Source organism: Scyliorhinus torazame, chromosome 12 (assembly GCF_047496885.1).
Source record: "Scyliorhinus torazame isolate Kashiwa2021f chromosome 12, sScyTor2.1, whole genome shotgun sequence".
Lineage (NCBI taxonomy): Eukaryota > Metazoa > Chordata > Chondrichthyes > Carcharhiniformes > Scyliorhinidae > Scyliorhinus > Scyliorhinus torazame.
Window position 1 is genome coordinate 84457262 of NC_092718.1, and position 27842 is coordinate 84485103.

At 48.9% G+C, this 27842-nt stretch overlaps 1 protein-coding gene across 1 annotated transcript in view; it reads right to left on the reverse strand.

The window, feature by feature from the left end:
- The window catches only part of LOC140386529 (myelin-associated glycoprotein-like), a 100256-nt gene that overhangs the window by 20066 nt on the left and 52348 nt on the right, over positions 1–27842 (reverse strand). Inside the window, exons 7-8 of the mRNA XM_072468937.1 lie at positions 11669–11786; positions 8847–8979 (exon numbers count right to left, since the gene is read on the reverse strand). Of these exons, the coding sequence (XP_072325038.1) occupies positions 8847–8979; positions 11669–11786 (251 nt within the window). The remainder of the gene's footprint in view (positions 1–8846; positions 8980–11668; positions 11787–27842) is intronic.

The window sequence follows — 27842 nt, forward strand, 5'->3', positions numbered from 1 at the left end:
ATATTTCAATGATTAAGAAGTGGGTAGTGGGGGAGGGGTCGGTGTGGGAGCGAGTACAGGCGGCATCTTGTAAGGGCACGAGTCTGGAGGCTCCTCTGCCGTTCTCACCGGCTTGTTACTCCACAAGCCCAGTGGTAGTGGCAGCCCTGAGAGTGTGGGGGCAATGGAGGCAGCACATGGGACTGGAGGGGGCGTCGGTATGGTCGCCGATCTGTGACAATCACCAGTTCACTCCAGGGGGACTGGGCGGGGGCTTCAGGAGGTGGCAGCGGGCAGGGATTGAGTGATTTGGTGATCTCTTCATTGAGGAGGGTTTCCTGAGCCTGGAGGAGCTAGAGGAGGAATTTGAGTTGCCGGGTGGGAACGGATTTTGATACCTGCACGTACGGGACTTTGTCCGGAGGCAGGTCCCAAGTTTCCCTCGCCTCCCTCTAAGGGGACTACAGGATAAGGTGATGTCAAAGACAGGGATTGGGGAGGGGAGGGTCTCGGAAATATATGAGGAATTGATGGAGTGGGAAGGGGTCCCAATTGGGGAGGTGAAGTGGAAGTGGGAGGATGAGTTGGGAGTGGGAGGGGGGGGGAGTTGGAAGTTGGGCTATAGGAGAAGGCCTTGAAAACTGTCAATGCACCCTCGTCATGTGCCAGGCTCAGCCTGATCCAGTTCAAAGTGGTCCACAGGGCTAATATGATTGTGGCCAGGATGAGTAGGTTTTTTGAGGAGGTGGCGAACAGGTATGGGAGGTGCGGGAGAAGCCAGGTGAATCATGTACATATGTTTTGGGCATGTTCGAAGCTGAGGGGATTTTGGCAGGGATTCGCAGATGTCATGTCAGGTCCTGGAAGGGAGGGTGACTCCGAGTCCAGGCAATATTTGGAGTGTTGGAAGATCCAGGAGCCCGGGGGGGGAGAAAGGCTAACGTTTTGGCCTTTGCCTCCATGGTGGCCCGGAGACGGATTTTGCTGGGATGGAGGGACTCGGAGCCCCCAAAGTCAGGGGTGTGGGTCAGTTACATGGCAGGGTTTCTCAGGCTAGAGAAGATTAAGTTCGCCTCAAGGAGTTCAATACCGGGGCTCACTCGGTGCTGGCAACCGTTCATCGACTTCTTTGAGGAAAACTGACCGTCAGCAGAAGAGGAGGGGGAGGGAATGGGGGGGGGGGGGGGCAGCGGAGGGTGAAGGGGAGGCATGGAAATAGAGAAGAAGGACAGGGAATCTAATATATGGACAGCTAGGAGTTAGGGCGGGGGAAGTCGGATATGTTACTGTGGGTTTTTGCGTGTGTCGGACCACTCTGTTATTTAGAATGTTAATATGTTAAAATGTTAAAATTATAAATGCCTCAATAAAATGTTTCCTAAAAGAAAATTGAAATTGAATGGTGTTTGATTGTTGACACTGAACGGGGTTTGATTATTGATACTGAACTGGGTTCAATTATTGATACTGAACGGTGTTTGATTATTGATACTGAACGGTGTTTGATTATTGATACTGAACTGGGTTTGATTATTGATACTGAACGAGGTTTGAATATTAATACTGAATGGGGTTTGATTATTGATACTGAACAGGGTTTGATTATTGATTCTGAACGAGGTTTGATTATTGATACTGAACGGTGTTTGATTATTGGTACTGAACTGGGTTTGATTATTGCTACTGAACGGGGTTTGATTATTGATACTGACGAGGTTTGAATATTGATACTGAATAGGGTTTGATTATTGATACTGAACGGTGTTTGATTATTGATAGTGAATGGGGTTTGATTATTGATATTGAACAGTATTTAATTATTGATACTGAACGGTGTTTGATTATTGATAGTGAACGAGTTTGATTATTGATATTGAACAGTCTTTGATTATTGATAGTGAACAGTCTTTGATTATTGATAGTGAACGAGTTTGATTATTGATACTGAACAGTGTTTGATTATTGATACTGAATGGTGTTTGATTATTGATACTGAACAGTGTTTAATTATTGATACTGAACGGTGTTTGATTATTGATATTGAACAGTATTTAATTATTGATACTGAACGGTGTTTGATTATTGATAGTGAACGAGTTTGATTGTTGATATTGAACAGTATTTAATTATTGATACTGAACGGTGTTTGATTATTGATAGTGAACGAGTTTGATTATTGATATTGAACAGTCTTTGATTATTGATAGTGAACAGTCTTTGATTATTGATAGTGAACGAGTTTGATTATTGATACTGAACAGTGTTTGATTATTGATACTGAACGGTGTTTGATTATTGATATTGAACAGTATTTAATTATTGATACTGAACGGTGTTTGATTATTGATAGTGAACGAGTTTGATTGTTGATATTGAACAGTCTTTGATTATTGATAGTGAACAGTCTTTGATTATTGATAGTGAACGAGTTTGATTATTGATACTGAACAGTGTTTGATTATTGATACTGAACAGTGTTTAATTATTGATACTGAACGGTGTTTGATTATTGATACTGAACGGTGTTTGATTATTGATAGTGAACGAGTTTGATTATTGATACTGAACAGGGTTTGATTATTGATACTGAACGGTGTTTGATGGTTGATACTAACATGTTTTGATAATTGATACATAACTGATGGGTTTCTGACAAAAAGATTAAATACCTTTCCCTCCGGAATGTCTGCCCATTTGGCCAGTGGAACTAACTTAGAGGCAACAGACAGGGATGAGATAACAGGCTTCAGATAACAGAACCTGTAGCATTTGCAGGATACATGCTATCCGAATGGCCTAGCTGAATGAGGCTTTTATTAAACCAAAAGACTGTTTATGCTCCCCATTGATTCAAAGCCTTAGACCAGACGAATGAAGTGCAGACAATTATCACGGGAGTGCTAATCCGTCAAGGCACCTGACTGTTCAACTTTTGCTATTAGCTATTGTTATTATCCAACACTATGTATTAACTAAAACATATATAGAGAATGGTGTAGAATTTCACATTCTGAACTGTGATTAATGCCATACATTTATGTTCTGAATTCACTCTGTATAACCTTTATAAATGGTAATCACGAATTCACACTTATATCAAGGTCACACTTGTATAACCTTAAGTATAATTCGTATTACAGTCTAATGCACCAAGCATTATAAAATATTCTGTGAATTTGGAATGGTGACCATATTATCCTTTGTATTAAAAGTACAATGGTTCAGGGCAGCTTTTAGGCTCACAGTAAGAAGTTAGTTGGGGCCTCATGGCCAGATAGTGATAAGAGAGAGAACTTGGGCGGGATTCTCTAAAAATAGTACGATGTCCCCACGCCGGTGTGAAAACCGCCGCCAAAAGCTCCGGCGCCAACGGCCCCCAAAAGTGAGGAATTCCTGCGCATGCGAGGAACGGCCGGCATATTTCTGCGCATGCGCGGAGGTTCCCTTCTCCACACCGGCCCCTGGGCAATATGGCAGAGCCCTACAGGGGCCCGGCGCGGAGTAAAGTAGGCCCCCACGGAACCAGCCCGGCCGGCGATCGATAGGACCCGATCGCGGGCTAGTCCACTGTGGGGGCCCCCCCTGGGGTCAGAACCCTGCCCCCCCCCCTCCAGGATGGCCCCCATCCAGGTCCCGCCGTGTGGGAAGTGAGTAATCCACACCGGCGGGACTGGGCCAAACTCGTCGGCCACTCGACCCATTGGGGCTCGAAGAATCGCCGGGGGGGGGGGCCGCTGTCAATGGTGATCGGTGATCCCGCTGGCGCCCGAAAAACGGCACCGGAGAATGGGGAAGCAGGCATCGGGCGCAATTCTCGCGCCCCCCTGGGGATTCTCCAACCCGACGCTGGGTCGGAGAATCACGTCCTGACTCTTTGTTTTCATAAGAATCCAAGCTGCTGCCCTTAGCCATTATCGGACGGAAGGAAGTGGAAGCCATAAATTCCTCCCCTGTAGGATGAAGTACTCTCTAGCCAGCAAATATCTAGAAAAGTGGGACCTATTACCAATTCTAACGATCATGGGAGACTCTTCGGATATTAAGGATAATAGCGTCACCATGGAGATTTTAAAGGTCTTGAATAAACATTACTTGTTATGGAAAGGCTAGACTACAGAATAGTGGGAGGAGCAAAGAGGAGTGATAAGACTGTGTAAAAATGTATACAACTTGTACCCTCGCGCTGTAAGCCGAGATGAGTTCTGTCTGGCGTCTTACGTGGAGTTAAGGCAGACCTGCTCTCTCGGCCATTTTACAATATTTACTCAATCATATGAACCAAATTCAATGCTTGATCCTTGTCTATTTTTTTATGTCTAACAACAGGGTTTGATTATTGACATTGAACAAGGTTTGATTTTTTACTGAATGGATTTTGATTTTTTTAAATTCATTGAAGTGATGTGCGCTTCACTGGTGAGCCCCAAATTTATTGCCCATCCCTAATTGCTCTTCACATGGTGGTGGTGAGCTGCCTTCATGATCCACTGGAGTCCCTGTGGTGTAGGTACACCGACAGTGCTATTATAAAGGGAGTTCTGGGACTTCTATCCAGTGACAGTGAAAGAATGGTGATATATTTCCAAACTCAGATGATGATTGTTTTGGGGAGAAACATGCAGGTGGTGGTGTCCCCATGCATCTGTTGACATTGTCCTTATAAATAGTATTAGCCGTGAATTTGGATGGTACTGTCTCAGGAGAATTGGTGAGTTGCTGGTATGCATCTTGTAGATGGTGCACCCTGCTGCTACTGTACATCGGTGGTGGAGGGAGTGAATGTTTGTGGATTGGATGCCATTCAAGTGGGCTGCTTTGACCTGGAAGGTGTCAAGCTTCTTGACTGTTGTTGAGGCTGCACTCATCCAGGCAAGCGGAGAGTATTCCAATACACTCCTAACGTGTGCCATGTAGGTGGTGGACAGGCTTTGAAGAGTCAGGAGGTGGATTGCTCGCTGCAGGATTTCTAGCCTCTCTCCTGTTCTTGTTGCCACAGTACTTATATGGCTTCTCCAATTCAGTTTTTGGACAATGGTAGTTCCGGAATGTTGATAGTGGGGAATTCAGTGATAGTAATGCCACTGAATGTCAAGGAGCGATTGTTAGACTATCTGGAGAAGATAATTACCTGGCATGTGTGCGCGTGAATGTTAATTGCCACTTGCCTGCCCAACCTTGGATACTGTCAAGGTCTTGCTGCATTTGGAGATGGACTGCTTTAGTATCTGAGGAGTCGTGAATGGTGCTGAACATTGTGCAATCATCGGTGAACATCCCCACTTCTGACCTTCTGTTGGAAGGAAGGTCATTGATGAAGCAACTGAAGGTGGTTGGGTCTAAGACACAAGTTCTGTCCTGGAGGTAAGATGATTGACCTCCACGACTACCTTCCTCTGTGCTAGGTGTGACTCCAACCAGTGGAGGAACATCCCCCGATTCTCTTTGACTCCAGTTTTGCTCGGTCTCTTTGATCTCACTCTTGGTCAAATGCTGCCTTGATGTCGATGTCTGTCAGTCTCATCTCACCTCTGGAGTTCAGCTCTTTTGTTCATGTTTGAACCAAGGCTGTAATGAGGTCAAGAGTTGAATAACCCTGGCAGAACCCCAATTGAGCCTTAAAGATATTAAATGACCAAACTGCTTTCCTGGGAAAAGCATTCCAAATACAAGCGATTCCCTGAGGAGAAACAAAATTCCTCCCCACCTCCATTTTAAATGGGAGACTCCATGGGTGGGATTCTGTTTACGAAATTAAGTGTTGACGCCGGGACTTCTACAACAACTAAATTGGCACCGGTCGTGGAGAAATTCAGGACCCATTAATGGGCTAGCAGCGGCGTCACATGGAACACAGTCAATTCCAATGAAAAATCGCCAGGGTCGAGATTGCCACTCGAGAGGCTGACATGCTGCAGTCGCATATTGGCACTCCACTCCCCACACACACTCATCTCAGCAAACAAGATAGCAGCACAGAGAGTGGCGCCCTGGTCCGTGGGCGCCGAGCTGGAGATCCTGCTGGATGCCGTGGACGAGAGGTGGGCTACCCTGTTTCCCGCGGTGGGAAGGATGCTGCCAGCCACCACCATGCATGTTATGACTGAGGGTGTGGTGGGCATTGTCTGGGCGCTGGCTGACCTGAGCCAGCCCCAGAAGGAGGTGGCACCGTCAATGAGTGATGTGGCACAGTCCCAGAGGGAGGTGGCCCAATCCCTGTGCTCCAGGGCATGAGCATGGAGACTCATATTGAGACAAGAGCTTGCCTCCAGGACTGGCAGTGCCAGGTGGCAGGGGACCCCCAGGAGTTTGCTCTAATTGCACCCCTGTCCCATGGGGTAACCGGGGGGCCATCGGGCACCCGAGGGCGGAGGAGGTGATGGGGCCTTTTCTGGTGATTCCCACAGAGGCGGTGCTGGTACACAACAGCGGCTCTGACTCTGCCCCCCTATTGTCGCTGGCGCATCTGGTGGGCAGTGGCAGAACAGGGTGGCACAACCCCAATTGGGATACCCGGGCGACATCTGGGCCCATCGAGGTCTGGTCGTTCCAAAGGATGGTCGCCAAAGGGGACCCAGATCACAGGGCGAGATTCACAGCTGGCCGCCTCCACGACTGATGGACTGCCTGGGAATCCACCTAACTGTAGTGTTTGGACCCGTAAGGCCAGAAGAGTAGACACCTGTGAAGATGGCGGGGGAAACCCCTGGGAAAGCATTAGGGGCGAGGGCACAAACCTTAATAGTGATGTTCACATGTTCTTTGTAAAATAAATACCTGTGCACAAAAATCCCAAACTGCCTCGGTGCTCTGGCAGCACAGTGTGAGGGATAGGCTGGGCTGGGCTGGGCATGGCTACGCTGGCCTGGCTGGGGTGTGTCCTGGGGAGGGCATTAGAGAAGGGCGGATAGTGGAGGTGGTCAAGGGCTGGGGCCCCCAGGTCGGAGCGGCACATGCCCTGGTACCCTGCCTCTCCCACTCCCTCTCGCCCACCCCACCCCCTTACCCTGTCCCCACCTCTGCCACCTCAAGGGTTCAGTGGGACAATGTGATGGAATGGCCAGTTCGCATGCAGAGCTCACTCAGATGGACGTTGGAAGTGCTACTGTGGGCAGGAGTCAGACATTGGCAATAGATGCAGAGTATCAGAGCTCATTGCAGATCGGGTCATCCTCCAACCCATGGACTACCAACCCAGGGCCTGCACCTGCAGGTAGGAATCAGGGAGCAGGTTGCAGGGGTGGAGGGATAGTGCAGGACGGGTGGTCATGGGAGGTGGTGGTTGGCCGTGGCGGGGTGAGGTGGGGGTCTTGATTTGGGCTGGGATGTTCGTGCCGTCAGCCAGGCCCCCTAATTGGTGAACCTGGAGGTGATTAGAGTGTACTGGGCCCAGGCGAGACCTGATGTTCATCACCCTCCTCTAGCATGGCTCCGCTCTGCTGTGCGATGTTGTGGAGGACAGAGCAGGCCACCACGATGTACGAGACTTTCCTGGCACTATACTAGAGGGCTCTCTTCAGAGCAGTCCAGGCACCTGAACCGTAACTTCAGGATGGCGAAACACCACTTGATCATGCCACTGGTCGTGGCATCAGTCACAAGCGCAGCGGATAACCCCTGTTGCCCAAGAGCTAACGCCTCACCTGGAGGTGCACTTCATAGGTGTCAGGAATGGTCAATAGTGCCAAGATGAAGGCATAGTGCACACTGCCTGGGTATCGGGTGCGTACCTGCATGATGTGCAGCTCATGGTTACACACCAGCTGGGCGTTTGTCGAGTGGAACCCCTTTCGGTGACGGCCTGTTCTTGTAGGCGATCACTCCCTGTACCTGAGGCACCCTGATGATGGCAGCGAACCCCGCTGCCTGGGCATCCTGGTGAGCCCGGTCCTCAAGTTAAATGAAGCGATTGTCGTAAAAATTCACCTGGTTCATTAATGGCCTTTAGGGAAGAAAACTTGTCATCGTTGCCCGGACTACATGTTACTCCAGATCCACAGAAATGTTCCTGACTCTTAAATGCAATTAGGAATGGGCAATAAATGCTGCCCTAGCCAGCAATGCTGACATACCATGAAAGAGTAGAGCAAAAAATGCCCCACACTAATCCCTCTTGTATTCAACTTCCTACATCTAGCCAATCTGAAAATAAGGCAACTGCTCTATGCTTCCTGTTAGCTATCTAATCCATTATCCATGCTGATTTGATATTCCCACAACAAGGGCTCTTATTTTATGCTGCAACCTTTGATGTGGCACCATGTCAAATGCCTTTGGGAAATCCAAGCACCCCACATCCACAGATCCCCCTTTATCCATTTGTTTGTTACTTCCTTGAAGAACACTCTTAAATTAGTCAAGTAAGATTTCCCTTGCACAAAACCATGGTGACTTTGCCTGATTGTATTATGATTTTCTAAGTATCCCGCCTTTCGAAGGAATTGTAATATTTTTCCTATCGAAGATGTTGGTCGAACTAGCCTATAGATTCCTGCATTCTGGTTCTCCTTTTTTTGAATAGCAGTGTTATATATATGATTTTCCAATCTGCTGGGAATTTTCCAGGATGCAGGGAATTTGGGATAGTTCCAACAATCCCCCACAGCCACTTTGAGGACATAATGCTACAGTTCTGGGGACTTGTCAGCCTGATGTGGTGACAGGGAGCGAGTTATGTTAATGGCAGGCCTTTTAACTTTTCTCACTCCTCAGCAGCACTTTGCTCGATCAAGCCTTCTAACGTGTAATAACTCAAGCCTTATCGAGTGAGAAGTGGGAACAAGCCATGCTTTAACCTTAGCGTCTTGTACACGACCGATGTGACGAGGGAGTAATTACAACGCTTGAATCAGTAATGGAGAAAGTTATACCTGGCTCATTTTGGGAAGTGTAGGAATCATTTCAACATATTTCGATTTCTTTGGCTTTGGTTTCATTGACATAATTTCAGACTGCTCCTCTGGGTTCGCCTTTCCGTCCTGGTTTGTTCCATTTGGCACTGGCCTGAAAACGGAATTTAAGGCAAAATTACAAGACAGTGAAATAATCAGACAGGTTCAGATTGCAACAACTGAGATTGCAAATAAATTATAACATGATTACATTTTAATTTTTGTAGCTGGTTCACTGTCTGCAATGCAGCGAATTTTCCCAATTTTCCAATGGTGTTAAGTTCAGAAACATGAATAACTGGGAAAAGGATGAGTCAGGGCTTCAGGAAAACAAGGACAAATTGGAAGATTGGAGAGAGAGATGACATTTAACGCAGAGATATCAGAGATGATACTTTACAGCAGGAGAAAAAAGGAGACAATCCAGACCATTCACCCATCGTGTCAATGCTGCCTCTTTGAAAGCTCGGTCCACTTCATCCTCACTCTCCCTAGACCCCTTCGCTCTCTCCCTGTAGCCCAGCAAATGGTGGAGTGATGTATATTGGGGGAATGCAGAAATCTGGAGGGTCGTAAGGGCTGGAGGCAGTTACATAGATATAGAAGGTTGTAGGGGCTGGAGGAGATTAGAGATAGGGAGGGTTGTAGGGGCTGGAGGGTGTTAGAGAGATGGGAGGCTTGCAGGTGTTGGAGGAGGTTGGAGGGATAGGAACGGTTGTATGGGCTGGAGAAGGTTACAGAGGGTTGTAGGGGCTGGAGGGGATTAAAGATAGACAGCATTGTAGGGGCTGGAGGGGATTAGAGATAAAGAGGGTTGCCGGGGCTGGAGGGGGTTGGAGAGATGGGAGGCTTGTAAAGGCTGGCAGACATTACAGGAGTAGGGAGGGTTATAGAGGCTGGAGGAGGTTACAGAGAATGTGAGCGTTGTAGGAGCTGGAGGAGTTTACAGAGATGAGGGTTGTCGGGTCTGAAGGAGGTTACAGAGATAGGGAAGGTTGTAGGGTCTGGAGGTGCTTTCAGACAGGAGTCATAGTCATAGTATAGAGTCATAGAATTTACAGTCCAGAAGGAGGCCACTCGGACCATCGAGTCTGCACCAGCCCTTGGAAAGAGCACCCTTCTTAAACACTCGCCTCCACCCTATCTCCCTAACCCAGTCACCCCATCTAACCTTTTTCGACGAAGAGGCACTAAGGGGTAATTTAGCATGGTTAATCCACCTAACCTGCAAATCTTTGGACTGTGGAAGAAAACTGGAGCACCCGGAGGAAACCCACGCAGACAGGGGGAGAAAGTGCAAACTCCACAAAGTCACCCCAAGGCAGGAATTGAACCTGGGGCCCTAGAGCTGTGAGACAGCAGTGCTATTGGTGCCACCCCCTTGTGCCACCATGCCAGAGGGTTGTAGGAGGTCACAGAGATGAGGACAGCTATAGGGGTTGGAGGATGTTGCAGAAATAGGGAGGGTTGTAGGGGCTGGAGGGGCTTTGAGAAATGGGGAAGTTTGTTGAGGCTGGAGAAGATTTGAGGGATTGGGGCGCTTTTGGAGCTGGATGAGAATACAGAGATAGGGAAGGGTGTAGGGGCAGAAGGAGGTTACAGAAATAGGGAGGGTTTTAGGGCAGTAGGGTTGCAGAGATAGAGAGGGTTGTAGGGCTTGATGGAGGTCACAGAGATAGGGAGGGGTGTAGAGGATGGAGGAGGTTACAGATATAGGGAGGGTTAAAGGGTCTGAAGGAGGTTACATAGATAGGGAGGCTTGTAGGGGCTGGAAGATGTTACAGAGATAGGTAGGGTTGTGGGGCTGGAGGTGGTTACAGTGATAGGGAGGGGTCTAGGGGCTGGAGGAGGTTACAGAGATAGGGAGGGTTGTAGGTGCTGGAAGATGTTACAGAGAAGGGTAGGGTTGTGGGGCTGGAGGTGGTTACAGTGATAGGGAGGGGCCTAGGGGCTGGAGGAGGTTACAGAGATAGGGAGGGTTGTAGGCGCTGGAAGATGTTACAGAGATAGGTAGGGTCTAGGGGCTGGAGGAGGTTACCGAGATAGGGAGGATTGTAGGGGCTGGAGGAGGTTACAGAGATAGGGAGGGTTGTAGGGGCTGGAGGAGGTTACAGAGAAAGGGATGTTAATTTAGGAGCTGGAGGAGGTTAAAAAGATGGGGTTGGTTGCGGGGCTGGAGGAGATTGCAGGAATACGAAGGCCGGGATTCGCGCCGCAATCGCGCTTGGCGACCGGAGAACCGCCGCCAATCGCGCGCGCGCAGTCGACACGGTGCCGGTGGGGGGCCATTGAAACAGGTACCAATGGCAATTCTCCGCCGGCAACTGGCGGAGTTCCCGCCAGCATGGTTCACTCATGGTTTCACCCGGCAGGAGCTCAGAATGGCGGCTGCGGACTCAGTTCGCGGCCGCCATGGTAGGGGGCGGGGGGAACCGTCAGCGGCGGGGGGGGGGGGGGTGGGTCCTCCAGGACTGCCAGGCTCACAGTCGGGGGCCACCGATCCGCAGGCGTGCGCGATCCTGGGGGGCTTATATTGTTGGAGCTGGCCCGCGGTGTGGGTTCGCCATGTTGCGCGGTGCCGCCGCTACAGGTGGCTGCCAGAGGTGCAGGGCCCTGCTAGCCCCCTGAAAAACGGAGAATTACTCTGGACTTTCTCCAGGAAAGACCAGAGTGATTCACGCCCATTTTCCTGCAGGTGTGTGGCATAGCGCCATTATCAGAGAATTCCGCCTGGAGTGTTGTAAGCGCTGGATGAGGTTACAGAGGTAGAGAGGGTTCTTACCAATTGTACCTGCACTCACTTTTTGTTTTTCCTCAATGCCTTGATAATGAGGCAAATCACGGTTGTCGAGACGATGAGAACAGCGCCTCCCACAGACACCAGTCCAATTTTCCACATCAGCCCCCACCTTGATCCAACTGAGGGGAGGAGAATTATAATTGACCAAGTGCATAATTCCTTAAATTCTCAAACTCCACAAGGACCTTCTCCTCCAACCTCTGTCCATCTCATCCCCATCATCATCTCGTTCTATTCTTTTCTCCCTCATGTAGTTATCCAGTTTCTCCCACATTCTCCCCACGCCCCGTGGGAGGGAGAGCCACATTCTCCCCGCTCCCTCTGGGACTGAGTCCCACATTCGCCCCACTTCCTGGGTGGGACGGACTTCCATCTTTTCCCCACTCTCTATGGGAGCAAGTTCCACATTCTCCCCAATCCCTGTGGGTGCGACTTCCACATTCTCCCCACACAATCAGAGGGAGTCCCACATTCTCCCCACTCTCTGTGGGAGTGACTTATACATTCTCCCCACTCCCCATGGGAGCGAGACCCACATTCTCCCCACTCACCATGAGAGCGAGTACCACATTCTCCCCACTCCCTGTGGGAGTGATTTCCACATTCTCCCCACTCTTTGTGGAAGCAAGTTCTGCATTCTCCCCACTCCCCGTGGGAGTGAGTCCCACATTCTCCCCACTCTCTGGATAAAGAAATTTCTCCTGAATTCCCCTATGGATTGATTATTGAATATCTTACATTGATGGTCCCTGGTTTCCCAGACCCCACAAGTGGAAACAACTCTACATCGACTGTAATGAAACCTTATCTTAATTTCAAAAGCCTCTATCAAGGCACCCACAGCCTCCTCTCTTCTAGAGAAAAGAGCCTCAGTCTGCTCAGTCTTTCCTGATAGTTGTAACTCGCAGTTCTCGAATTACCTTGAAGAGCATTTTTTGCACCATGCTCCAGGTGTGGTCTAACAAAGGTCTATACAGGTTACCAAAACTTCTCCACTTTTTATTTATGTCCCTTTTAGACATAGCCACTAATCTTTGCTGACTTTAAGTTGGCAATGACACTGAGGCACGATCTATTTGACTGGAAACGAAGAAACTGAGGCTTTATTAGTATCAGATGTGTGGCCTCCCACAGCAGCTGGTGAAATGGCTGCAAGCTGGAGGACATGCATATTTATACCCCGCCTCCTGGGCGGAGCTAGCATGCAGAGGCCAAAGGCGAACCTGTAGTGCAGGTTCTACCATAAAACCTCTAATATCTGAACACAGTGGTTTACCACATTCACCCCCTGTTAAAAATTGAGTCCGGCGGGGGTGGTGGATAACTATATACAATCAGAAATTTTAATATTTACAGAGCAGCAAAAAATCATGTCGCTTGGCATCTGGCGGGCCGGTTAGAGGTTCAGCCGGTCCGGTGCCTTGATGGTCCTTTGAGATCGACGAAGTGGCGACGGCGATGTTGGCGCAGACGTGGTCGAAGTTGACTCCAGGAGCGTGCCAAAATCCTCTTCATCGACGGGCGTGGGCAGGGGGAGGACGGACAGTCCTAGGGGGAGTGGTGATGGGAGCAGTGGGGGAGGGGAGGGTGGCACCGGGGGTGACGGGGGTGGTGTGGTGCTAGGTCCCTGAGGGAGACGGTATCCTGGCAGCTGTCGGGGAATGCCACGTAGGTGTACTGTGGGTTTGCGTGGAGCAGGTGCACCCTTTCCACCAACGGATCCGCCTTGTGGAGCCGCACATTTTTACGGAGAAGCACGGTTCCCGGAGGTGTAAGCCACGTCGGGAGCGATACCCCGGATGTGGACTTCCTGGGGAAGGCAAAAAGGCATTCATGTGGTGTATTGTTAGTGGCAGTGCAGAGTAACAAGTGAATGGAATGTAGTGCATCAGAGAGGACCTCTTGCCAGCAGGAGGCCGGGAGATTTCTGGACCGCAGGGCCAGCTGGACGGCCCTCCATACCGTCCCATTCTCCCTTTCTACCAGAGACGTCATGTGGGGCAAGGTATGGTGAAGGGGAACCGGGAGTATTCGTCGATCACACTGAGGAAATATGTGTGTCGTTCTGTGGAGGGGAGGGAGCCTTTGAAATCCACGCTGAGGCATTCAAAGGGGCGGGAGGCCTTCACCAGGCGCGCGTGGTCCGGCCGGTAGAAGTGCGGCTTGCACTCCGCACAGACCTGGCAGTCCCTGGTGATTGTCCTTACTTCCTCGACGGGGTAGGGCAAATTTTGTGCCTTGATGAAATGGTACAACCGTGTGACCCATGGGTGAAAAAGGCTGTCGTACAAGATCCGGAGTCGGTCTACCTGTACGCTGGCACATGTACCTTGGGATAGGTCGTCTGGGGGCTCGTTGAGTTTGCCAGGGCGATACTTAATCTCGTAATTATAGGTGGAGAGCTCGATTCTCCACCGCAAAATTTTATCATTTTTGATCTTACCCCGCTGTGTGTTATTGAACATGAAGGCAACCGACTGTTGGTCAGTGAGGAGAGTGAATCTCCTGCCGGCCAGGTAATGCCTCCAATGCCACACAGCCTCAACGATAGCCTGGGCCTCTTTTTCGCTGGACGAGTTCCGAATTTCAGAGGCATGGAGGATGCTGGAAAAGAATGCCACGGGCCTGCCTGCCTGATTGAGGGTGGCGGCAAGGGCGATGTCCGATGCGTTGCTTTCTACTTGGAAGGGCAGTGTTTCATCTACGGCGTGCATCCCAGCTTTGGCAATATCAGTTCTGATCCGGGCGAAGGTCTGTTGGGCCTCGGCCGTCAGGGGGAAGTGAGTGGACTGTATGAGTGGGCGGCCCTTGTCCGCATAGTTTGGGACCGACTGCACGTAATATGAAAAGAACCCCAGGCAACGTTTGAGGGCCTTGGAGCAGTGGGGAAGGGGGAGCTCCACGAGGGGGTGCATGTGGTCGGCATCGGGCCCCAGAACTCCGTTCTGGACCACGTAGCCGAGGATGGCTAAGCGGTTTGTGCGGAACACACACTTCTCTTTGTTATACGTGAGGTTGAGGAGAGTGGCAGTGCGGAGAAATTTAGCAAGGTTGGCGCCGTGGTCCTGCTGATCATGGCCGCAGATGGTGAGATTGTCTAGGTACGGAAACGTGGTCCGCAAACCGTACCGGTCGACCTTTCGGTCCATCTCCCTTTGGAAGACCGAGACCCCATTAGTGAGGCCGAAGGGGACCCTAAGGAGGTGATATAGACGGCCGTCTGCCTCGAAGGTGGTGTATGGACAGTCCGATTTACGGATGGGGAGCTGGTGGTAGGTGGATATCAGGTCCCGGTACTGTGCAATCTGGTTAACCATGTCAGATATGCATGGGAGGGGTTCGCGTCGGGCTCCGTGTACCTGTTGATGGTCTGGCTGTAGTCCACGACCATTCTGTTTTTCTCCCCAGATTTAACCACTACCACTTGAGCTCTTCAGGGGCTGTTGCTGGCCTCGATGATGCCTTCCCGAAGCAACCGCTGGACCTCGGACCTGATGAAGGCCTTATCCTGGGTGCTGTACTGTCTGCTCCTGGTGGCGATGGCTTTGCAATCTGGAGTTAGAATGGCAAAGAGGGAAGGTGGGTCGACCTTCAGGGCCACGAGGCCGCACACAGTGAGGGGTGGTAAGGGTCCGCCGAATTTAAGGGTCAGGCTCTGGAGGTTGCACTGGAAGTCAAGGCCAAGGATAGGTGTAGCGCAGGGATTAGGAAGAATGTAGAGGCGGAAGCCATGGTACTCTACGCCCTGGACCGTAAGCGGACCGTACAGTACCCCCAGATCGCTATGTGATGGGATCCGGAGGCCAGGGAGATTTTTTGATTGGCGGGGTGTACCTTAAGGGAGCAGCACCTTACCGTATTCTGGTGTATAAAGCTCTCAGTGCTCCCGGAGTCCAGTAGGCAGGAGGTTACATGGCCGTCGATTTTCACGCTGGTGGATGCGTTGGTCAGGTTATGTGGTCGCGACTGGTCAAGTGACATGGAGGCGAGCCTTGGTTGTTTGTCGGGTAATGGGGTGGCCGTTGTGTTCCGGTCCTGGAACAACGTTGGTGTCCATGTGCTGAGGGGTAGACATGATGGCGGCGCCTGGAGATCCTGGGGGTTACAAAATGGTGGCGCCCATGGAACGCACGATGCGGGGGGGGGGGGGGAGAAAGATGGCGGCGCCCACAAAACGCACGTGTTGTGCGGTGGAGAAGATGGCGGCGCCCACTGGTCGCACATGGCCTGTGGAGGAGGGGATGATGGCGGCGCCCATTGCCTGTGACTGGGGAGGGTGGGGGCGACCGCGGCTGTTGAGCGGGCCTCTTTGGAGTACTGACCCTCCGAAAGTGCAAAGCTCCCTCAGTACGAACCCTCCAAAAGTGCAGCGCTCCCTCAGTACTGATCCTCTGACAATGCAGAAAACCCTCAGTACTAACCCTCTGAAAGTGCTGCACTCTCTTAGTACTGCCCCTTCGACAATGAAGCACACCCTCAGTACTTACCCTCAGACAGTGCAGCGCCTCCTAAGTACTGACCCCCCAAGAGTGCAGTGCTCCCTCACTACTGACCCTCTGACATTGCAGCGCTCCTGCAGTACTGACCCTCCGACAGTGAAGCGCTCCTTCAGTCCTGACCTCCAAAAGTGCAGTGCTCCCTCAGTATTGACCCTCTGACAGAGCAGCGCTCCCTCAGTACTGACCCTGTGACAGTGCAGCACTCCCTCAGTACTGACCCACTGACATTGCAGTGCTCCCTCAACCCGACCCTCTGACAGTGATGCGCTCCCTCAGTACTGACCCTTCAAGAGTGCTAGAACTCCCTCAGTACTGACCCTCTGACAGTGCAGCGCTAGCTCAGTACTGACCCTCTGACTTTGCAGCACTCCCTCAGTACTGACCCTCTGACTGTGCTGCACTCCCTGACTACTGACCCTCTGACATTGAAGCGCTCCAGCAGTACTGACCCTTCAAGAGAGTAGTGCTCACTCAGTACTGACCCTCTGACAGTGAAGCACTCCTTCTGGGGTGACTGTTCTGGGGCCGTTGCTGTTTGTCATTTTTATCAATGACCTAGAGGAAGGCGCAGAAGGGTGGGTGAGTAAATTTGCAGACGATACTAAAGTCGGTGGTGTTGTCGATAGTGTGGAAGGATGTAGCAGGTTACAGAGGGATATAGATAAGCTGCAGAGCTGGGCTGAGAGGTGGCAAATGGAGTTTAATGTAGAGAAGTGTGAGGTGATTCACTTTGGAAGGAATAACAGGAATGCGGAATATTTGGCTAATGGTAAAGTTCTTGAAAGTGTGGCTGAGCAGAGGGATCTAGGTGTCCATGTACATAGATCCCTGAAAGTTGCCACCCAGGTTGATAGGGTTGTGAAGAAGGCCTATGGAGTGTTGGCCTTTATTGGTAGAGGGATTGAGTTCCGGAGTCGGGAGGTCATGTTGCAGCTGTACAGAACTCTGGTCCGGCCGCATTTGGAGTATTGCGTACAGTTCTGGTCACCGCATTATAGGAAGGACGTGGAGGCTTTGGAGCGGGTGCAGAGGAGATTTACCAGGATGTTGCCTGGTATGGAGGGAAAATCTTATGAGGAAAGGCTGACGGACTTGAGGTTGTTTTCGTTGGAGAGAAGAAGGTTAAGAGGAGACTTAATAGAGGCATACAAAATGATCAGGGGGTTGGATAGGGTGGACAGTGAGAGCCTTCTCCCGCGGATGGATATGGCTGGCACGAGGGGACATAACTTTAAACTGAGGGGTAATAGATATAGGACAGAGGTCAGAGGTAGGTTCTTTACGCAAAGAGTAGTGAGGCCGTGGAATGCCCTACCTGCTACAGTAGTGGACTCGCCAACATTGAGGGCATTTAAAAGTTTATTGGATAAACATATGGATGATAATGGCATAGTGTAGGTTAGATGGCTTTTGTTTCGGTGCAACATCGTGGGCCGAAGGGCCTGTACTGCGCTGTATTGTTCTATGTTCTATGTTCTATGTTCTATGTAGTGCTCACTCAGTATTGACCCTCTGACAGTGCAGCGCTCCTTCGGTACTGACCTCCTCACATTGCAGCACTCCCTCAGAACTGACCCTCTGACATTGCAGCGCTCCCTCAGTACTGCCCCTCTGACAGTGCAGCGCTCCCTCAGTACTGCCCTTCTGACATTGAAGGGCTCCCTCAGTACTGACCCTCGACAGTGCATCACACCCTCAGTACTGACCCTCTGACATTGCAGCGCTCCCTCAGTACTGACCCTATGACATTGAAGCGATCCCTCAGTACTGACCCTCTGACAGTGCAGCGCTCATTCAGTACTCACCCTCTGACATTGATACACTCCCTCAGTACTGACCCTCTGACAGTGCAGCGCTCCCTCAGTATTGACCCAGTGACAGTGAAGCGCTCCCTCAGTATTGACCCTATGACAATGCAGCTCTCCCTCAGTGCGAACCCTCTGACAGTGCAGTACTCCCTCAGTACTGAAACTCTGACAGTGCAGCACTCCTTCAGAACTGACCGTCCGACATTGCATTGCTACCCGAGTACTGTGGCTCCGTGTGTGCAGCGCTCCCTCAGTACTGACCCTCCGACAGTGCTGCTCTCCCTCAGTACTTACCCATATAGAGTGCAACAGTCCATCAGTACTGACCCTCTGACACTCCAGTGCTCCCGCAACACTGTCCCTCCAAAAGTGCAGTGCTCCCGCAGTACTGGCCCTCTGACAGTGCAGCACTCCCTCAGTAGTGATGCTCTGACAGTGCAGCACTCCCTCAGTACTGACCCTCTGACAGTGCAGCACTCCCTCAGTACTGACCTTCTGACAGTGAAGCGCTCCCTCAGTACTGGCCATCTGACAGTGAAGCCCTCCCTCAGTACAGTCCCTCTGATACTGAAGCCCTCCCTCAGTACTGACCCTCTGACAGTACAGCACTCCCTCAGTACTGACCCTCTGACAGTGTAGCACTCCCTCAGTACTGGCCCACTGACAGTGAAGCGCTCCTTCAGTCCAGACCCTCCAACAGTGCAGTGCTCCCTCAGTAGATTAAAAAAAAAAAATTTTGAGTATCCAATTATTTTTTCCCAATTCAGGGCCAATTTAGTGTGGCCAATCTACCTATCCTGCACATCTTTGGATTGTGGGGGTGAATCCTACACAGACACGGGGAGAATGTGCAAACTCCACATGGACATTGAACCAGGACCGGGATTCGAAGCCAGGTTTTCAGCGCCATAGGCAGCAATACTAACCATTGTGCCACTGTGCAGCCTCCTGCTCCCTCAGTATTTACGCTCTGACAGTACAGCGCTCCCTCCGTACTGACCCTCTGACATTGCAGCACTACCTCAATACTGACCCTTTGACAGTGCAGCACTACCTCAGTACTTACCCTCTGACAGTGCAGCACTCCCTCAGTACTGACCCTCTGACATTGCAGCACTACCTCAATACTGACCCTCTGACATTGAAGCACTCCCTCAGTACTGACCCTCCAATAGTGCAGCACTCCCTCAGTACTGACCGTCCGACATTGCAGTGCTCCCTGAGTACTGATGCTCAGAGAGCTCACCGCTCCCTCGGTACTGACCCTCCGACTGTGCAGTGCTCCCTCAGTACTAACCCTCGACAGTGCAGCGCTCCCTCAGTATTGACACTCTGACATTGCAGCACTCTCTCACTACTGACCCTCTGACATTGCAGTGCTCCCTCAGTACTGACCGTCTGATATTGCAGCGATCCCTCAGCACTGACCCTCTGACAGTGCAGCACTCTCTCAGTACTGACCCTCTGACAGTGCAGCGCCCCTTCAGTACTGACCCTCTGACACTGAAGCCCTCCCTCAGTACTGACCCACTGACAGTGCAGCACTCCCTCAGCACTGACCCTCTGACACTGAAGCCCTCCCTCAGTACTGACCCTCTGAAAGTGCAGCACTCCCTCAGTACTGACCCTCTGACAGTGAAACGTTCCCTCAGTACTGACCCTCGACAGTGCAGCACTCCCTCAGTACTGACCCTCTGACAGTGCAGCGCTCCCTCAGTACTGACCCGCTGACAGTGCAGCGCTCCCTCAGTACTGACGCACTGACAGTGCAGCACTCCCTCAGTACTGACACTCGGACATTGCAGCACTCTCTCACTACTGACCCTCTGACATTGCAGTGCTCCCTCAGTACTGACCGTCTGATATTGCAGCGATCCCTCAGCACTGACCCTCTGACAGTGAAGCGCTCCTTCAGTCCAGACCCTCCAATAGTGCAGTGCTCCCTCAGTGGTTTTTAAAAAATAAATTTTGAGTATCCAATTATTTTTTTCCCAATTAAGAACATAAGAACATAAGAACTAGGAGCAGGAGTAGGCCATCTGGCCCCTCGAGCATGCTCCACCATTCAATGAGATCAATGCTGATCTTTTGTGGACTTAGCTCCACTTTCCGTCCCGAACTCCATTACCCTTAATCCCTTTATTCTTCAAAAAACTATCTATCTTTATCTTCAAAACGTTTAATGAAGGAGCCTCTACTGCTTCACTGGGCAAGGAATTCCATAGATTCACAACCCTTTGGGTGAAGAGGTTCCTCCTAAACTCAGTCCTAAATATACTTCCCCTTATTTTGAGGCTATGCCCCCTAGTTCTGCTTTCACCCGCCAGTGGAAACAACCTGCCCGCATCTATCCTATCTATTCCCTTCATAATTTTATATGTTTCTATAAGATCCCCCCTCATCCTTCTAAATTCCAACGAGTACAGTCCCAGTCTACTCAACCTCTCCTCGTAATCCAACCCTTTCAGCTCTGGGATTTACCTAGTGAATCTCCTCTGCACACCCTCCAGTGCCAGTACGTCCTTTCTCAAGTAAGGAGACCAAAACTGAACACAATACTCCAGGTGTGGCCTCACTAACACCTTATACAATTCCAGCATAACCTCCCTAGTCTTAAACTCCATCCCTCTAGCAATGAAGGACAAAATTCCATTTGCCTTCTTAATCACCTGTTGCACCTGTAAACCAACTTTTTGCGACTCATGCACTAGCACACCCAGGTCTCTCTGCACAGCAGCATGTTTTAATATTTTATCATTTAAATAATAATCCCTTTTGTTGTTATTCCTACCAAAATGGCTAATCTCACATTTATCAACATTGTATTCCATCTGCCAGACCCTAGCCCATTAGCCTGTCCAAATCCCTCTGCAGACTTCCAGTATCCTCTGCACTTTTTGCTTTACCACTTATCTTAGTGTCGTCTGCAAACTTGGACACATTGCCCTTGGTCCCCAACTCCAAATCATCTATGTAAATTGTGAACAGTTGTGGGCCCAACACTGATCCCTGAGGGACACCACTAGCTACTGATTACCAACCAGAGAAACACCCATTAATCCCCACTCTTTGCTTTCTATTAATTAACCAATCCTCTATCCATGCTACTACTTTCCCCTTAATGCCATGCATCTTTATCTTATGCAGCAACCTTTTGTGTGGCACCTTGTCAAAGGCTTTCTGGAAATCCAGATATACCACATCCATTGGCTCCCCATTATCTACCGCACTGTTAATGTCCTCAAAAAATTCCACTAAATTAGTTAGGCACGACCTGCCCTTTATGAACCCATGCTGCGTCTGCCTAATGGGACAGTTTCCATCCAGATGCCTCGCTATTTCTTCCTTGATGATAGATTCCAGCATCTTCCCTACTACCGAAGTTAAGCTCACTGGCCTATAATTATCCGCTTTCTGCCTACCTCCTTTTTTAAACAGTGGTGTCACGTTTGCTCTTTTCCAATCCACCGGGACCACCCCAGAGTCTAGTGAATTTTGTTAAATTATCCCTAGTACATTTGCAATTTCCCTAGCCATCTCTTTTAGCACTCTGGGATGCATTCCATCAGGTCCAGGAGACTTGACTACCTTTAGCCCCATTAGCTTGCCCATCACTACCTCCTTGGTGATAACAATCCTCTCAAGGTCCTCACCTGTCATAGCCTCATTTCTATCAGTCACTGGCATGTTATTTGTGTCTTCCACTGTGAAAACCGACCCAAAAAACCTGTTCAGTTCCTCAGCCATTTCCTCATCTCCCATTATTAAATCTCGCTTCTCATCCTCTAAAGGACCAATATTTACCTTAGCCACTCTTTTTTGTTTTATATATTTGTAGAAACTTTTACTATCTGTTTTTATATTCCGAGCAAGTTTACTCTCATAATCTATCTTACTCTTCTTGATAGCTTTTTTAGTAGCTTTCTGTTGCCCCCTAAAGATTTCCCAGTCCTCTCGTCTCCCACTGATCTTTGCTACTTTTTATGTTTTTTCCTTCAATTTGATACTCTCCCTTATTTCCTGAGATATCCACGGTCGATTTTCCCTCTTTCTACCGTCCTTCATTTTTGTTGGTATAAACCTTTGCTGAGCACTGTGAAAAATCGCTTGGAAGATTCTCCACTGTTCCTCAACTGTTTCACCATAAAGTCTTTGCTCCCAGTCTACCTTAGCTAGTTCTTCTCTCATCCCATTGTAATCTCCTTAGTTTAAGCACAAAACACTAGTGCTTGATTTTACCTTCTCACCCTCCATCTGTATTTTAAATTCTGCCATATTGTGATCGCTCCTTCCGAGAGGATCCCTAACTATGAGATCCTGAATCAATCCTGTCTCATTACACAGGACCAGATCTAGGACCGTTTGTTCCCTTGTAGGTTCCATTACATACTGTTCTCGGATACATTCTATAAACTCCTCCTCAAGGCTGCCTTGACCGACCTGGTTAAACCAATCGACATGTAGATTAAAATCCCCCATGATAACTGCTGTACCATTTCGACATGCATCAGTTATTTTTTTGTTTATTGCCTGCCCCACCATAATGTTACTATTTGGTGGCCTATAGATTACTCCTATCAGTGACTTTTTCGCCTTACTATTCCTGATTTCCACCCAAATGGATTCAACCTTATCCTCCATAGCACCGATGTCATCCCTTACTGTTGCCTGGATGTCATCCTTAAATAACAGAGCTACACCACCTCCCTTACCATCCACTCTGTCCTTCTGAATAGTTTGATATCCTCGGATATTTAACTCCCAGTCGTGACCATCCTTTAACCATGTTTCAGTAATGGCCACTAAATCATAGTCATTCACGATGATTTGCACCATCAACTCGTTTACCTTATTCCGAATACTACGAGCATTCAGGTAAAGTACACTTATGTTGGCTTTTTGACCTCTGTTCTGAATCTTAACACCTCGATCAGTAACCTCTCCTAAGTTATATTTCCTCTTCACCTTTCTCCTAATTTTCCTTGTCGTTGAACCCATATCTTCATGAAACAACCTGCCGCGTCGCTTACCATTAATGTTTTCACTTCCCGTTTTATTCCTTTTAGTATTCCTGGTCCTATTCACTGAGCTCCCCTCAGTCACTGTACCTTGTACTGTCGCCCTTTTTGATTTTTGACTATGGCTTCTCTGCCTTACACTTTCCCCCTAATTGCCTTTTGTTTCTGTCCCTGTTTTACTACCTTCCAACTTCCTGCATCGGTTCCCACCCCCCTGCCACATTAGTTTAAACTCTCCCCAACAGCTCTAGCAAACACCCCCCCTAGGACATCGGTTCCAGTCCTGCCCAGTTGCAAACCATCCGGTTTGTACTGGTCCCACCTACCCCAGAACCGGTTGCAATGTCCCAGGAATTTGATTCCCTCCCTCTTGCACCATCTCTCGAGCCACGCATTCATCCTCTCTATCCTGACATTCCTACTCTGATTAGCTCGTGGCACTGGAAGCAATCCTGAGATTACTACCTTTGAGGTCCTATTTTTTAGTTTAACTCCTAACTCCCTAAATTCAGCTTATAGGGCCTCGTTCCATTTTTAAGGGCTAATTTAGCGTGGCCAATCTACCTAACGTGCACATCTTTGGATTGTGGGGTTGAATCCCACGCAGACACGGGGAGAATGTGCAAACTCCCCATGGACAGTGACCCAGGGTCGGGATTCGAACCCGGGTTCTCAGCGCCATTGGCAGCAATACTAAACATTGTGCCACTGTGCAGCCTCGTGCTCCCTCAGTATTGACGCTCTGACAGTACAGCGCTCCCTCCATACTGACCCTCTGACATTGAAGCACTCCCTGAGTACTGACCCTCCAATAGTGCAGCGCAGCACTCCCTCAGTGCTGACCGTCCGACATTGCAGTGCTCCCTGAGTACTGATGCTCCGAGAGTTCAGCGCTCCCTTGGTACTGACCCTCTGACAGTGCAGCGCTCCCTCAGTACTGACACTCGGACATTGCAGCACTCTCTCACTACTGACCCTCTGACATTGCAGTGCTCCCTCAGTACTGACCGTCTGATATTGCAGCGATCCCTCAGCACTGACCCTCTGACAGTGAAGCGCTCCTTCAGTCCAGACCCTCCAATAGTGCAGTGCTCCCTCAGTGGTTTTAAAAAAATAAATTTTGAGTATCCAATTATTTTTTTCCCAATTAAGAACATAAGAACATAAGAACTAGGAGCAGGAGTAGGCCATCTGGCCCCTCGAGCATGCTCCACCATTCAATGAGATCAATGCTGATCTTTTGTGGACTTAGCTCCACTTTCCATCCCGAACACCATTACCCTTAATCCCTTTATTCTTCAAAAAACTATCTATCTTTATCTTAAAAACGTTTAATGAAGGAGCCTCTACTGCTTCACTGGGCAAGGAATTCCATAGATTCACAACCCTTTGGGTGAAGAAGTTCCTCCTAAACTCAGTCCTAAATCTACTTCCCCTTATTTTGAGGCTATGCCCCCTAGTTCTGCTTTCACCCGCCAGTGGAAACAACCTGCCCGCATCTATCCTATCTATTCCCTTCATAATTTTATATGTTTCTATAAGATCCCCCCTCATCCTTCTAAATTCCAACGAGTACAGTCCCAGTCTACTCAACCTCTCCTCGTAATCCAACCCTTTCAGCTCTGGGATTTACCTAGTGAATCTCCTCTGCACACCCTCCAGTGCCAGTACGTCCTTTCTCAAGTAAGGAGACCAAAACTGAACACAATACTCCAGGTGTGGCCTCACTAACACCTTATACAATTCCAGCATAACCTCCCTAGTCTTAAACTCCATCCCTCTAGCAATGAAGGACAAAATTCCATTTGCCTTCTTAATCACCTGTTGCACCTGTAAACCAACTTTTTGCGACTCATGCACTAGCACACCCAGGTCTCTCTGCACAGCAGCATGTTTTAATATTTTATCATTTAAATAATAATCCCTTTTGTTGTTATTCCTACCAAAATGGCTAATCTCACATTTATCAACATTGTATTCCATCTGCCAGACCCTAGCCCATTAGCCTGTCCAAATCCCTCTGCAGACTTCCAGTATCCTCTGCACTTTTTGCTTTACCACTTATCTTAGTGTCGTCTGCAAACTTGGACACATTGCCCTTGGTCCCCAACTCCAAATCATCTATGTAAATTGTGAACAGTTGTGGGCCCAACACTGATCCCTGAGGGACACCACTAGCTACTGATTACCAACCAGAGAAACACCCATTAATCCCCACTCTTTGCTTTCTATTAATTAACCAATCCTCTATCCATGCTACTACTTTCCCCTTAATGCCATGCATCTTTATCTTATGCAGCAACCTTTTGTGTGGCACCTTGTCAAAGGCTTTCTGGAAATCCAGATATACCACATCCATTGGCTCCCCATTATCTACCGCACTGTTAATGTCCTCAAAAAATTCCACTAAATTAGTTAGGCACGACCTGCCCTTTATGAACCCATGCTGCGTCTGCTTAATGGGACAGTTTCCATCCAGATGCCTCGCTATTTCTTCCTTGATGATAGATTCCAGCATCTTCCCTACTACCGAAGTTAAGCTCACTGGCCTATAATTATCCGCTTTCTGCCTACCTCCTTTTTTAAACAGTGGTGTCACGTTTGCTCTTTTCCAATCCACCGGGACCACCCCAGAGTCTAGTGAATTTTGTGAAATTATCCCTAGTACATTTGCAATTTCCCTAGCCATCTCTTTTAGCACTCTGGGATGCATTCCATCAGGTCCAGGAGACTTGACTACCTTTAGCCCCATTAGCTTGCCCATCACTACCTCCTTGGTGATAACAATCCTCTCAAGGTCCTCACCTGTCATAGCCTCATTTCTATCAGTCACTGGCATGTTATTTGTGTCTTCCACTGTGAAAACCGACCCAAAAAACCTGTTCAGTTCCTCAGCCATTTCCTCATCTCCCATTATTAAATCTCGCTTCTCATCCTCTAAAGGACCAATATTTACCTTAGCCACTCTTTTTTGTTTTATATATTTGTAGAAACTTTTACTATCTGTTTTTATATTCCGAGCAAGTTTACTCTCATAATCTATCTTACTCTTCTTGATAGCTTTTTTAGTAGCTTTCTGTTGCCCCCTAAAGATTTCCCAGTCCTCTCGTCTCCCACTGATCTTTGCTACTTTTTATGTTTTTTCCTTCAATTTGATACTCTCCCTTATTTCCTGAGATATCCACGGTCGATTTTCCCTCTTTCTACCGTCCTTCATTTTTGTTGGTATAAACCTTTGCTGAGCACTGTGAAAACTCGCTTGGAAGATTCTCCACTGTTCCTCAACTGTTTCACCATAAAGTCTTTGCTCCCAGTCTACCTTAGCTAGTTCTTCTCTCATCCCATTGTAATCTCCTTTGTTTAAGCACAAAACACTAGTGCTTGATTTTACCTTCTCACCCTCCATCTGTATTTTAAATTCTGCCATATTGTGATCGCTCCTTCCGAGAGGATCCCTAACTATGAGATCCTGAATCAATCCTGTCTCATTACACAGGACCAGATCTAGGACCGTTTGTTCCCTTGTAGGTTCCATTACATACTGTTCTCGGATACATTCTATAAACTCCTCCTCAAGGCTGCCTTGACCGACCTGGTTGAACCAATCGACATGTAGATTAAAATCCCCCATGATAACTGCTGTACCATTTCGACATGCATCAGTTATTTTTTTGTTTATTGCCTGCCCCACCATAATGTTACTATTTGGTGGCCTATAGATTACTCCTATCAGTGACTTTTTCGCCTTACTATTCCTGATTTCCACCCAAATGGATTCAACCTTATCCTCCATAGCACCGATGTCATCCCTTACTGTTGCCTGGATGTCATCCTTAAATAACAGAGCTACACCACCTCCCTTACCATCCACTCTGTCCTTCTGAATAGTTTGATATCCTCGGATATTTAACTCCCAGTCGTGACCATCCTTTAACCATGTTTCAGTAATGGCCACTAAATCATAGTCATTCACGATGATTTGCACCATCAACTCATTTACCTTATTCCGAATACTACGAGCATTCAGGTAAAGTACACTTATGTTGGCTTTTTGACCTCTGTTCTGAATCTTAACACCTCGATCAGTAACCTCTCCTAAGTTATATTTCCTCTTCACCTTTCTCCTAATTTTCCTTGTCGTTGAACCCATATCTTCATGTAACAACCTGCCGCGTCGCTTACCATTAATGTTTTCACTTCCCGTTTTATTCCTTTTAGTATTCCTGGTCCTATTCACTGAGCTCCCCTCAGTCACTGTACCTTGTACTGTCGCCCTTTTTGATTTTTGACTATGGCTTCTCTGCCTTACACTTTCACCCTTACTGCCTTTTGTTTCTGTCCCTGTTTTACTACCTTCCAACTTCCTGCATCGGTTCCCACCCCCCTGCCACATTAGTTTAAACTCTCCCCAACAGCTCTAGCAAACACCCCCCCTAGGACATCGGTTCCAGTCCTGCCCAGTTGCAAACCATCCGGTTTGTACTGGTCCCACCTATCCCAGAACCGGTTGCAATGTCCCAGGAATTTGATTCCCTCCCTCTTGCACCATCTCTCGAGCCACGCATTCATCCTCTCTATCCTGACATTCCTACTCTGATTAGCTCGTGGCACTGGAAGCAATCCTGAGATTACTACCTTTGAGGTCCTATTTTTTAGTTTAACTCCTAACTCCCTAAATTCAGCTTATAGGGCCTCGTTCCATTTTTAAGGGCTAATTTAGCGTGGCCAATCTACCTAACGTGCACATCTTTGGATTGTGGGGTTGAATCCCACGCAGACACGGGGAGAATGTGCAAACTCCCCATGGACAGTGACCCAGGGTCGGGATTCGAACCCGGGTTCTCAGCGCC